Here is a 13,483-nt window from a genome sequence, read left to right as displayed (position 1 = left end):
AGTAGGTCTTTGTGGTGGCACGGATACTCACCTCAATCCGTGAGGACAAGTCTCTCTTACCTCCCCAATCTGCGCATCTTATCACATGGCTCATTATGCATGTCACCACGGAGACTCTGCATGTGGAGGCTCATGATATTCGCAGTGATCCACGCACAACTTTCCACGCGCCCCATTGAGAGTGAGAACCACTAATCACGACCACGAGGTGGTTATCCCCTCCCTAGCAACCGGGCAAATTTGGTTGCTTAGGAGAACTTCCTGGAGTCACTCAGCACACCCTGGATTAAAACTCACCAGTCCAGGGCTGCTATTCACAGTCAATACTCGCTGAGCTACCAAGGCCCCTAAATATTAACACTCTTATAAACCTATCTTTGCTGTAGAATCAGTGTCATCATAAATAAAAATAACAAAGTGTAACCGGTGCATATTATGGCTGCATATAGCGTGTTAGCGCATTAGCTTCATGAATTCAGAATGTAAACAAGACAAGGTAAACAACATCTACTGCATATGTATTACTTTGAATCATTGAGTGGATAAAACAGCTTCTTTTACTGACCTCATCTGAATTCTATGGATAGAATAAGGCATTAAGCCATCGATAACACATCGATAATACAAGGTAACATGTAACGTTCTCATATTTAAATGTACTTTTAAACACCTCCCACAACAGAGTGGGGGGAATCTGAATGTTCACAAACAGTATACCGTTGCTCTGCTGTTTAGAACTTCTTTTCCCCCCTGAATGAATAACAAAGAAGAACTGCTCCAGAAGTATATTGGAGCCTTTTACCATATATGAATTGCTTCTCTGGTGAGAAAAGGCCTGACACTGCATGCCTTGACTGTGGTTAGTATGTTGGGTGCAAACAACAGGTCAGTGTCAAGAATGACGCCAAGGTTCTTGGCGTTCTGTGTGGGTGATATGATTGGGTTGTCTACTGAAATGGCAAGGTCTTGGCAAAAGTGGTTCTTGACCAAGATTAACAGCAGGTTTGTATCTGAAAAAAAAGAAGCTTTTTTAGATGACTAGCAAGAAATGCTTGCCTGACCTGCAATGATATGTGAGATTAACTGGCTGTAAGAGGATGAAGATGTGAGAATGAATTGGGCAATATCTGAATGACAGGAAAAGACATTTTGGTTCTCCAACCTGATCCTGTGGAACACCAGTAGACAGTTGGCATAGAGATGAAGGGCATTGCATGATTCTATTCTGCAGGTTTCTGGTTGTCCTAAGCAAACTTTTTTAGTATCTGCGATTGTTTCTGCGAGTGTTTAGATGGTGAGAATTGTGTGTAAAATGAGTTCAGGTGGTGATCATATGATCATTGAACATGTGCTTAACGAGCAGTTTTGTATTTAGAGTTTTACTAAAAGTTTGGAAATATCTGCTTGGGCGAAATGGCAAATAATAGAGCACAACCAGGGGTGAAAATTTCATCAAAATGTTGGGGGGGACAATAAACATAACAATTCTCAAGAGCAATTTTTGAAGGGGACACCAAGGGTTTTTTTGTTGTTGCCCCTTTGCATTTGTATTATTTTATTTCTTAAACAATTATTTTAAGAATATATCATTATATTATTTACAATACACATATTTTAATGATATTTTACAAGATAAACCCCAAGATAAACAACCCCAACACCTATGAGCACAACGTGGCTAAAGGCCCTGCAGAGTAAAAGGGTCCTTTAATTGTATTTTCTCCAAAAACAGTAAATAGCAACAAAAACTACCACAGTACTTTCCCGAACACCTATTTGTTACTATGCAATTCACAATTTTTCTGATCCATGAGATCTTTGCATGTAGTGTCTAAAGGTTAAATTGATATTTTATATTTTAAATGTTGCAGATTTATGTAGCTAATGAAAATCCCTGAAATTTTGCATTTATTTTAAGACAAGATACTTTTTAACATTTTCATTTTTATTCAAGATGATTAAATCAAAAGTTCCCCTTCTTGTCACTCACTCAACGTTGTGTCGATGTAGTGACACTAGGGGTCTCTCTTGAGAGCCTCAATAACACTTATCTATGAGAAAAGGCCAATGAGAATTGTCGAACATAATTTGCTTGCCCCTCCCCCCGACATACGGGTATAAATCTGTCCAGACAGATTTTTTTCTTCGGAGCCGTGTGGTTGTGTTTCAGCGAGCTGAGTAAAACCCCCTGCTGTTCTACTCACCTATAAAGAGCGCACGCTGTTGGAAATATGCCGCATTTCAGCTAATTTGGTCTTCTTCTGTTGTGGTCACGGCTTTCCTTCTTCCGGGGGAAAGCCACACTAGCCACAGCCACAACCTCGAACAGCCCTCCCGGTTCCTTTCTTCCCGGAGGTGTATGATTAGCCTATCACTGCCCGAAACCGACTTTTCGCTCGTCTGCTCTCACTAACCTTGACCTCCACGGGTACACGGAACTCCCACAGCTGGATAAAGCAGTTGCACCTGTTCCCGCAAAATGCCACCACCTGGCAGGATCGACCGTCACACCCCTCCAAGGCCTATAGGTTGACGTCGTCTCTGGCGACCAAGTCCTACAGCAGGCCGCCTCCGCCCTGCATGCCTTGGCCCTCCTGCAAATCCACCAGGCCAAGGCACCAAAAGATCTGCATCTGGGTAGTCCTGATCCTGATGTGCTGCAGGAACTGCGTTCGGTGACCGACCTTGCCCTCCAGGCTACGAAGGTCACAGCGCGTGCACTCGGACAGGCGATGGCCACCCTCGTGGTCCTGGAACACCACCTGTAGCTGAATTTGGTCGAGATGCGGGACTTTGACAAGACTCGTTTCTCAACGCCCCCATCTCCCAGATCGGCCTATTTGGCAACACCATTGAGGACTTTGCCCAGCAGTTCTCGACGGTGACAAAATAGATGGAGGCCATTCAACACATCTTGCCCCGCTGCAGCTCAAGATCCCGCGTTCCGTTGCCCTGTCTTACGAACCATCTCCTAGACCAAGAAGGCTCCCAAGCGTTCCAGAGACGGGCAACACAGGGAGAGAGATGTCTTCAATGGAGCTGGTATCCAGACCACTCCATCCCAAGGTGGAGGGCTGGGTAGAGAATCTTTTGTTTCCTTTTCTTTGCTTGCCGCAACCCCAACGGGAACCCCAAAGGAAGCAGTTTCCTCACTCCGTGGGTCACTTAGTTGTGCCCACAACTGGGCACTAAGGGGATTTTAAAAAAATATCCCCGTCAAAAACTGCCATAATAATAATATATATTCATATTATTTTCCACTTTCAAAGAGTTAATTTTATAACCACCATCTGTCCTGGTCATAACTACCAAATATTCATTTATTTTCAAGATTTTAACCCTTTAAATGCCAGATTTTTAATATAATGAAACTTGATTTATTTTTTAATTTTTGGATTATCACAGTCTGGATATGTCAATGATTTGCAAAAACATTGATTTTGATGCATTATTTTTTGTGCAGTGTCAGATACATTTTTTTTAAAAAACCCACGCTCAGTACCTTAGAGGACAAAAATGTCTGCGTCAAAAAACTGCCATAAAAATATGATATAATAATATTATTTTCCACTTTCACTGACATCGATTTTTTGAAACAACATCAGTCCTGATCATAACTACCAAATATTCATTAATTAACCCTTTAAATGCCAGTTTTTTATAATGCCATTGCTGTTTTTTACAAACACAAACACACACATATTTCTCAATACACACATACAAAACACACCCTGATATCACACACACACACACACACACACACACACACACACACACACAATTTTAGCTGCATCAATTCAATTGGCCTGCAGTGCTCTATAATACAGCAAATAAAAAATAGGAGAAAAGCATGTATGTGCTCCATAGGCTAAACGTGAGAAAAACGGCGCCATCTAGTGAAAATATTACAAATTAAAATGTTGAAGCCAGGGTTCCAGAATGAAAACATAATATCATAGAATGCATGATTTTATGCTTTAATGGCACTGCATCAATTATTGCAGTTTTAATGGGTTTCAGTGGGGAAATTGTTGTCCTTAATGTCCTGAGAGTAACTAAACAGTGTATTATAGATATAGACTAAAACTGAGGTTGAAATATTACAAGAAGAAATATACAAAATTCCCCCCAAAATACACATATTTGGCTTAATGTATGCTGTTGGCATTAACACGGCAAAAATTATCGAGAAAAAAAAGAAAAGAAAAAGACAAAAATGTCTAGAAGGTCGCACAAGGGTTAATTTTCATTGTATTTACTGTATTATAGATGGCACACACATTGGATTAAATTAATGCTCAATAAGCACTTCAATGTAGATAGCATTGAAAAGTGAAAAACAAACAAACAAATACTACTGAATCCAAATCACGCTTTAAATGATTTGATCAAAATGTATTTGATTGATATGTTTATTGGTTGTAATGAGTCATGAGCTGCGCACATCAGAGCATGCTTTCCCGAAACTCCACCTCACTCACTAGTTGTGGTCGTTTCCCTTCTCATTTCGAAGTCATCATGGGTTGTGCGTAAATGTTTCACTTTCCAATAAGTATGGATCCTAATTATTCTCTGCTATGATATTTTCATTGCCTTATCAAATACACTTCTTACAGCACTGAATAACCCCAGGGAGGATAATACAGAAAAAAGAAAGGTTTTATGGCGTCACAGACGAAAAACTACAGTTGCCATGAGCGCCTCGACGTCTCTTACGGATCTCCCACAACGTCTACGATCATGTTTACAGCCGGTGTTCTTGGGAATGTAGTCGCTTTAATTCTCTTGGAAGTACGGCGGAGGAAGCAAACCGCATCCCTGTTCCAAGTCCTCGTCACATCTTTGATCATTACAGACTTGCTGGGCACTTTCTCCGTCAGTCCTCTGGTGATTACCGCGTATTTGAGGAACGAGTCGTTGCTCGGGTTGAGCGGAAACTCATTGGTTTGCGCGCACTTCGGTTACGCGATGACATTTTTCAGCATTGTCACTCTGGCCATTCTTCTCTCCATGGCTGGGGAGCGCTGGCTATCCATAGGGCATCCCTACTTCTACGAAAAGCGTTTGCGTAAACGTTGCGGGTACATCGCCATCACTGTCATATACCTGGTTGGCGCTCTTTTCTGTGTCACACCTTTCTTCGGGTTTGGGAATTACGTTCAGCATTGCCCGGGTACGTGGTGCTTTATTGACATGGACCCACCTGAGCATAGAAACAAAGTGTTCAATATTATCTACGCGTCGTGTTTGCTTGCCATGATTGTATGTACGGTTTTGTGCAACGCGTCTGTCATCTATCATCTTTTACTCATGTATCGAAGACGCAAAGCGAACCGAAGCTCTATCCGACGCCTGAGGGGACAAAAGAGGCGTCGGTCAATCACGAAGGAGGTAGAACATCTGGTGCTGCTCGGGTTCATGACAATCGCCTTCGTCATTTGTTCACTTCCTCTTGTGGTAAGGTGTTTTCGCACTGTTCATGTTTGCTCAAACCCCCTTTTTATCCCCCTTGTACACTATAATAACTTTTAAGCAAAACATTTCACGTAAAGTCACATGTTAGGTTTTAAATAATCAAACAATAGGTTTACTGATTAAAACGAAGATAAAATAATGACCCCAATACCTCTTGTTGGTTTTACACTGTTGGCTTATGTGATGAACACAAACTATGGCTATTTCCACCCGCTTCGAATGCTATTTCTGTCTGGTCTGACCTGACCTTTAAAATTACCCAACTTTTGTTGTGTGTGACCTAATATATTCAGGTTGATTCACTTTTTTTTGGATGTTGCCACATGAAGTAAATTTGTATGCTCTTTCACAAAACATGTGCTATGCAATAGCAGCTGTGTGAACTTGAGGGTAAGTGACTTCATACATTCATTGTTGGTTAAAAAAATGGCTCAGAAAAGTAACATTAGTTCTGAGAAAAGCTCTAGCATTGCTTGTTTGCAGATACCCCTTGATATTTTGTTATGTAATGAATGAAAAAAAAAAGATATTTGGCTTAAGTGTCCAAATACTTTTAGGGGCCACTATACTGTGCAAGTATAATGAATTAAAATAGTAATATTTAAGAAATGTACTTAAAGCAGCTTCAAGAAATGGTTACACTTTACTAAACATTGTAGTGGAATGTAGTGCTTTTATGGTAAAACATATTAGTGATCGACCGATATTGGTTATTTTATGGCCGATGCCAATATCCAGAGAGCAGGGTGGCTTATGCAATGCTGATATATCACACAACTTAATATATATAGTAAATAACAAAAACATAAAATTGTTAAAAATGTATACACCCTTATTTAGCAGTATATTTACTCAATTTCACACAAACTTTAACTCTGTAAATAGTGTGATAGATAGCAGTTTTTAGCAGAAGATTTATGAGCGTTCCACAGGATGCTGGATCTGCTGAAGTTGTGTGAGGTTGGTTTATTACATCTGTTTAAACGAGATATGTGCATCTTTGCAGAAGGTATATGATATTAGTTTTATCAATATTTGCCTTTTTAGCATTAGACAAGACAGTTAAAAGTTACTTTTAAAAGTACTGTTGAGGAGAGAGAGAGAGAGAGAGAGAGAGAGAGAATGAAACAGGCGAGTACTTTAACATCTTGGGCTCAAATGCGGCTGACGCGGCTCTGATATGCGGACCGTTTAAATTAGACTGTGTTGTACACCAGTCTATTGTAGTAACACGATGGCATGTAACAACAAAACGAACCGTGACTGGTTGTTTACATGTCTGTCGCTTCACATGCAAGCAGGTGATTCTTAGAGCCCTCAAGAAACAAATCAGCCAACCGGTAAAATGTTTCAGCCGATGGCGATTATTACAAAATTCGGAATATCATTCAATTTATCGGCCTCGGCGATATATCTGTCGACCACCAATACATACTCTTGAAAGGTGCTAAAATGTTAATCTTAAACTTGTACTTCATGTGGTAACACCTAAAAAATAATAATAGGATTTAGCATTACTGAATCAACCTGACTACATTAGGTTACATTCATTGTAAGGGTTAGATAAGGTAAAATGTAACAATTGCAGGTTATAATATATTTATATGACAACACAACACTATATATTTTCAAATTGTGTTTTTGTCTCCATAGATTCAAGTTTACATTAACACCATCTTCAACAGTGAAGGTCACAAAAAGGATCTTATAGCCCTTCTTTTTTTATCGGCCAACCCCATCATAGACCCCTGGGTGTTCATCATCCTCAGTCCCCCAGTGCCTCGCCTGCTCTGGCACAAGATGTGCAAGACTGCAAAGTCCAAACCCACTCAAGAGAAGCTCCCTAGCATTCAACCTGCATCGTGTCAGACAAGCCCACCTGAAGGTCCAGAAGTTGTCAATTTGCTGAAAGTTTACAGGGGAATTCCAGGAAATGCTGGCTCCTGATTCCTAAACCACTTTGATTTTGTGGGAAGGATTGTGGAGCTATTGCTCATCCATAAATTGTGGATGCTAAAGATCCTGGTCCAAGAGGTCCAGAGATGTGCTGTCACTGGCAATCAGAAACAGATGGATCCACCGTATGCTGTGTGTGGTGTGGCACCCATGTATTGTGTAGAATACAAAAGATAATATTTTTTTAGCAAGGCAAACTTTGTTATTATTATTTATTGTCTTTATTTATGGAAAGTTTAAAAAATATCACAAGGAAAACTTTATTTTTGATTGCTATGTTCTGTAAATAAATAGCCTACATTTACAGATTGACATGAAGACCCATCCTTCTTGTTTAAACTGCGTGGAAATTCCTGTACTCTCTTTATGTGTAATTTTATGCATCATCGCTTTTCAAGTATGCGTTCCATTGCAAATATTTACAGGACCAATTCGTGTCACAGCAAGTCAAAGCTAATTGAGAAAGAGCTTGCATAAACAGCAAAACCATATTACAGCGGCATGATTAATGACAGCCATTTGTAGAGGGAAGTTGAACAGCAGAGTAAGGTAAAAAAAACACTTTAATTTCCTCAATAGATATTGGGCATTCTGTTTCTTGAGCAACATTTGAAAAAATCCATAATTTGTTTAGCAATTTAAAACCATGTTTCAAGGTCAAGTTTCACCAAAAAAAAAAAAAGCCTTATTAAAAGAGTCAGTTTTAATATTGTTTTAAAATTGCCAGTATGCATCATCAGACATGACACCTCACCATGACTACATCATTTTCTCACCCACATAAAATCCCAGATGTGTATGACTTTCTTTCTCCTGCTGAACACAAACATAATGTTTTTAGAAGAATATCTCAGCTCTGTTGGTCCATACAATGCAAGTGAATGGGTGCCAGAACTTTAAAGGTGCAAAAAGTACATAAAGGCAATATATAAGTAATCCATACGATTCCAGTGGTTTAATTCATGTCTTCAGAATGATTTGATAGGTGTGGGTGAGAAACAGATCAATATTTAAATTTTGATTATAAATTCTCCTCTCTGCCCAGCAGGTGGCGATATGCACGAAGAATGTGAATCGCTGAAATCAAAAGAAGAATGTGAAAGTGGAAATTGATAGGAAAAAAGGACATACATATTGATCTCACCAACACCTGTCATATCGCTTCTGAAGATATCACTGGAGTCTTATGAATTACCTTTATGCTGCTTTTATATAATTGTTGGACCTCTCGACACTATTCACTTGCATTGTATAGAAGCTGAGATATTTTTCTAAAAACACTTTTTTTTTGTTGTGTTCAGCAGAAGAAAGAAACACGTCTGGGATGGCATGAGGGTAAGTAAATGATGAGAGAATTTTCATTTTTGGGTGAACTATCCCTTTAAGTGGGTTTTACAACATGTTTTGGTAATCAGAACCAATATTCAGAACTGTGTATTTGGAGATATGCCTGTATGGCATTTACAGAATGTTTCTTAAACTTCACCAGCATTGAACAGCTGGCATTTAATTTCCTAGTTTATAGTAAATTCCATTACAATGACACATTCAGACATCTTAAAATGCAGATCACTGTGTATGTAGGCTCTACTGATTAATGACCTGAGAAAGCCTGCAGTTGCTCAAACTGCTGTGCTTTTCCCATAATACACATAAGCTCGTGTGTAAAACACATATGGTTTTAGTTGCATGTCATTTCCTGATTTGTATCTAATTCTTCCCTAATGGTCTACATCTTTGTGTTTTGTTTTATTTTTATTTGTATAGTGCATCTCAGACTTATTAAAAAGTCATGGATGTCCTGTTGTTGACCTTTGTGGGCACAGGGCTTTGCCAAACTCTGGCAGGACAGGACAGAGTACATGTGTTTATTTAACGTGTGTTCCTTTAATTGGACATTTGGAAAAGGAGGGAGAGACGTCCTTATAAGGCAAGACCTCAGGGAAACATTTAGCTGTTCATCTGGCCTTATATTATACGTCTATTCTTTGGTCGCTGTAATGTAATTTTCAGAGACTCCCAGAGCACAGTCAGAGATATGATTTCTTTGATGAAGGTATATGCCTGAAATCCATTTGCTGATCTAGCTTTTAAAGCAATTTGTCACAGATGGATTTTCTGTCCGGTGTATTTTTCTTTGGTTAAATTGTGCCGGTATTAACTGCATTTGGACATCCATACGTGCACGCTACAGAGGATTTGCTTGGGTCCTGAAATCTGGTATATATATAAAAATAGAAGGTGAACGCGAACGATTCATCACTTAAAAGATTTGTTGGTCCCAATTTAAATTAGGTGACTTTACTACAGTGGCAAGAAAAAGTATGAGAACCCTTTGGAATTAGCTGTATTTATGTATAAATTTATCTTAAAATCTAGTTTGATCTTCACCTAATTTACAATAATTAAAAAAACTGTCTGTTTTAACTCAAAACACACAAATTATTCTATTGTTCTTGTGCATATTGAATACATCATTGAAACATTCAGTGTAGTTTTGAATAAGTATGTGAACCCCTAGTTTAATGAAGTCAACAAAAGCTACTTAGAGTCAGTTGGCAAACCTGGCATACAGTTAATAAAATGAGATTGGAGGTGTGGGTTAGGGCTAATTTGACTTATAAAAAAGCTCTCAAATATTTTGAGTTTGCTATTCACAAGAATCATCTGCTAATGTGGACCATGCCTTGTTAAAAGAGATCTTAGAAGACCTAAAATCAAGAATTGTTGCTTTGCATAAAGCTGGAAAGGGTTAATAATGTATCTCGAAGGGCTTAGAAATTTATCTGTCCACAATTACACACATTTTCTATAAATGGAGATAATTTAGTACTGTGGCTACTCTCCCTAGAAGTGGCTATCCAGACAAGATGACTTAAAGTGTACACTTTAGAATGCTCAATGAGGTAAAAAAAAAAAAAAGAACCACAGAGTGACAGCTAAAGTCTTGGAGGATTCATTGGAACTAGTCTAATCTAATATACTGAAAACATTAAACAGTCATTGTGTCCATTGCAGGACACCACAAAGGAAGCCGCTGCTTTCCAACTAAACATTGCTGCATGACTGTAGTTTGCCAAAGACCACCTTGACTCTCCACAACACTACTGGGATAATGTTTTGGGGACTGATGAAACTAATGTTGAAATGTTTGGGAAGAACTCTAAACACTACGTTTGCCGTAAAAAAAAAAAAAAGAAGAAGTGCAATGCATGCCTACCAGCATGCAAATATAATCCCATTACAGTGAAGGGATTATCATGATTTGGGGCTGCTTTAGGGCCTGGACCACTTGCCATCATGGAGGGAAAAATGAATTCCCAAGTTTATCAAGATATCCTACAGGATAATGTCAGGAGCTGACATTATCCTGTAGGATAGTGCAGCTCAGTAGAAGTTAGGTGATGCTGCAGGACAATGACTCTAAACATCGAAGTAAATCGACTACAATCGGCTTCAAAAAATTCAAATCCACCTTTTGGAGTGGCCTAGTCAGTGCACAGACCTTATCCCAATAGAGATGCTGTGAAATGACCTCAAGAGCTGTTCACAACAGACATCCTAAAATTATGGCTGAGCTGAAGCAGTTCTGTAAAGAAGAATGGTCCAAAATTCCTTTTGAACATTACACAGGTTTAATGCCCGGCTACCAGAAATGCTTAGCTGAGGTTCTTGCTGCCAAAGGTGGATCGATCAGTTGATAAATCCAAGGGTTCACTTACCTTTTCACAAAACTGTGATTTTTTATGGGATGTGTTCAATAAAGACATGAAAGATTATAAATGTTTTGGTGTTGTTAGCACATTGTGCTTGTCTATACTTGTGACTTTGATGAAGATGTGATCACATTTTACGACCAACTAATGCAGTAAACCTGCAAATTCCAAAGGGTTCACATACTTTTTCCTTCCACTGTATATACTTAAGCATTTGATACAATGTACTTATATAATACTGTATATAATATAGTAGACATGTGAACAAATGGGTTATGTCTCTGTTGTATATTTGTTTTATTTATTTCATTTTTATAGCTGTAAAAAAGCAAATGAATAAATAATATTAGCAGTCCGGTTTGCCTATATGCACTGTTTGACTTCTCAGACATTGTGTGTGTGTGTGTGTGTGTGTGTGTGTGTGTGTGTGAGCGTGTGAGCGTGTATTTATCACTTTGTGGGGACCAAATGTCCCCATAAGGATAGTAAAACCCGAAATTTTTGACCTTGTGGGGACATTTTGTCGGTCCCCATGAGGAAAACAGCTTATAAATCATACTAAATTATGTTTTTTGAAAATGTAAAAATGCAGAAGGTTTTCTGTGAGGGTTAGGTTTAGGGGTAGGGTTAGGTTTAGGGGATAGAATATAAAGTTTGTACAGTATAAAAACCATTATGTCTATGGAAAGTCCCCATAAAACATGGAAACACAACTGTGTGTGTGTGTGTGTGTGTGTGTGTGTGTGTGTGTGTGTGTGTGTGTGTGTGTGTGTGTGTGTGTGACAAGCGCTAATGTAAACAGACTTGGCTATGTGCATCAGATAATCACGCTCGACAGCATGTTTTCACTATAAGTATACAAGTTTAAACTGTTATAGTTTGGCTACTGTTTCAGAAAACAAACATATTATATGCCTGAAGAGACTGCTTGAGTTGCTGTTTGTGTGAATGAAAACCACATCTGCACCTAATCAGCAGACATGGCTGCGTGGATGGGAAGATCATGTTTAGATAGGACGGCTGTGCATATACAAGGTGTTAACTGTTATCATGGTACTTTGGTGACAATTAGGCTGTTTATTACGTAAAATAAACATATTATGTGCGTAAAAAGTCTCTTTGATGTTTTTAATGTAAACAAATGGCAACATGCATCAGAGGAAGATCACGTTTGATGTATTGACTGTGTGTAGCTGTAAACTTTAATCTTGGTACTTTGGTGATGAGTTTGATGTATGTATATAAAATAAACTTATTCTGTGGTTAAAAGACTGTATGAGTAACTGTTTGAGCGAATATAAATTACAGACGCTTGGCCTGTGTCAAAAGTCGATTTGAATCTGGCAGCTTGTAACATAACTGGCTGTTGCAGAAACATATATGTGACGGTTAATAACTGGGCTCCGTAGAGTACCGTCACACATATGTGTTTCTGCAACAGCCAGTTACATTACAAGCTGCCAGATTCAAATCGACTTTCTAGCTGACAGGCTACACTGGTCAAGTGTCTGTAATTTCTGTGGCGGTACATATAAAAGGGTTAACATACCTGCATTTAATTACATTTGTAGTTACACTGTTAACCTTACCCCTAACCCAACCCTTACCCAGAAACCAAACTCTAAATCCTAACCCTACCCCTATTCCTAAACCTACACGTAAATGGGAATCTGAGAATTTTGCAGAACAACATGTAGTTACACAGTAATTACATTGTATTGTATGTATTTTAATGTTAGTACATATTAGTTAAAGAAACATAATAAAAAGTGTGATCGATATGTTCAAAAACACAGATGTCTTTTTATGAACGAATTACCACTAGTTCACAACTGGAGCACTAGAGCAGTGCAAAGAGTGAGTTGTGCTTAATGCTTTAGCTAATTTGAAACTATTTCCATTAGCGGAGAGGGAATATACAAACTAAGTGACACATTTTTGTCAGAAACTGTAATAATATCTTTGGTCGAATCTCAGCCGTGCTGATATTCAGAACAACAGCACTCTTGCCTGTGTGATGTTCCTTAAACATGAATAGTTTTGCTATATTTTGGTGAGATAGTCTCACATGGTTTAAGCATCAACATGTTACTAAATACTTCACGTATTGGTTTTATGGCTGTGAGCTTTAATGATACCATAGGGATGTTGGTTTAAATCCGGCTAGATTCATTTCCTGTTTTCACTGTCTCCCACCACTTTCCTGTCTTGCTCAAAAGGTCAAAAACCCATAAATAATATCAGAAGTGTAATGCCCATACAAACTAGGGCATGTAGCCCTCACATTTTGTAAAGAATGCAAATTACAAGAAATAAATACAGTATTATCTATCTTT

At 38.6% G+C, this 13,483-nt stretch overlaps 1 protein-coding gene across 2 annotated transcripts; it reads left to right on the top strand.

The window, feature by feature from the left end:
• Positions 1-4,296: 4,296 nt before the first annotated feature.
• On the top strand, positions 4,297-12,697 carry LOC127621648 (prostaglandin E2 receptor EP2 subtype-like). Of its 2 annotated transcripts, XR_007967885.1 has the most exons (3): positions 4,297-5,457; positions 7,129-8,766; positions 9,199-12,697. XR_007967885.1 is itself a non-coding variant. In XM_052095328.1 (2 exons), exons 1-2 carry the CDS (start codon positions 4,663-4,665, stop codon positions 7,420-7,422), a joined length of 1,089 nt encoding a protein of 362 aa, XP_051951288.1. In that variant the 5' UTR covers positions 4,297-4,662; the 3' UTR covers positions 7,423-12,697. The 2 variants fall into 2 exon arrangements, 1 of the variants encoding a protein (XP_051951288.1); XM_052095328.1 differs by having other exon boundaries at positions 7,129-12,697.
• The last annotated feature ends 786 nt before the right edge of the window (positions 12,698-13,483 follow it).

The sequence above is a fragment of the Xyrauchen texanus genome, chromosome 28, assembly GCF_025860055.1.
Source record: "Xyrauchen texanus isolate HMW12.3.18 chromosome 28, RBS_HiC_50CHRs, whole genome shotgun sequence".
NCBI lineage: Eukaryota > Metazoa > Chordata > Actinopteri > Cypriniformes > Catostomidae > Xyrauchen > Xyrauchen texanus.
Note: the sequence above shows the minus strand (reverse complement) of the source record. Positions and strands in the feature narration are given on the sequence as shown.

What these genes read in the sequence shown, in the direction of transcription:
- LOC127621648 (XM_052095328.1), top strand. Translation starts at nt 4,663, where the DNA reads ATGGCGTCACAGACGAAAAACTACAGTTGCCATGAGCGCCTCGACGTC. An exon ending in TTTGTTCACTTCCTCTTGTG is followed by an intron (nt 5,458 to 7,128) that starts GTAAGGTGTTTT and finishes TTGTCTCCATAG; the next exon opens with ATTCAAGTTTACATTAACAC.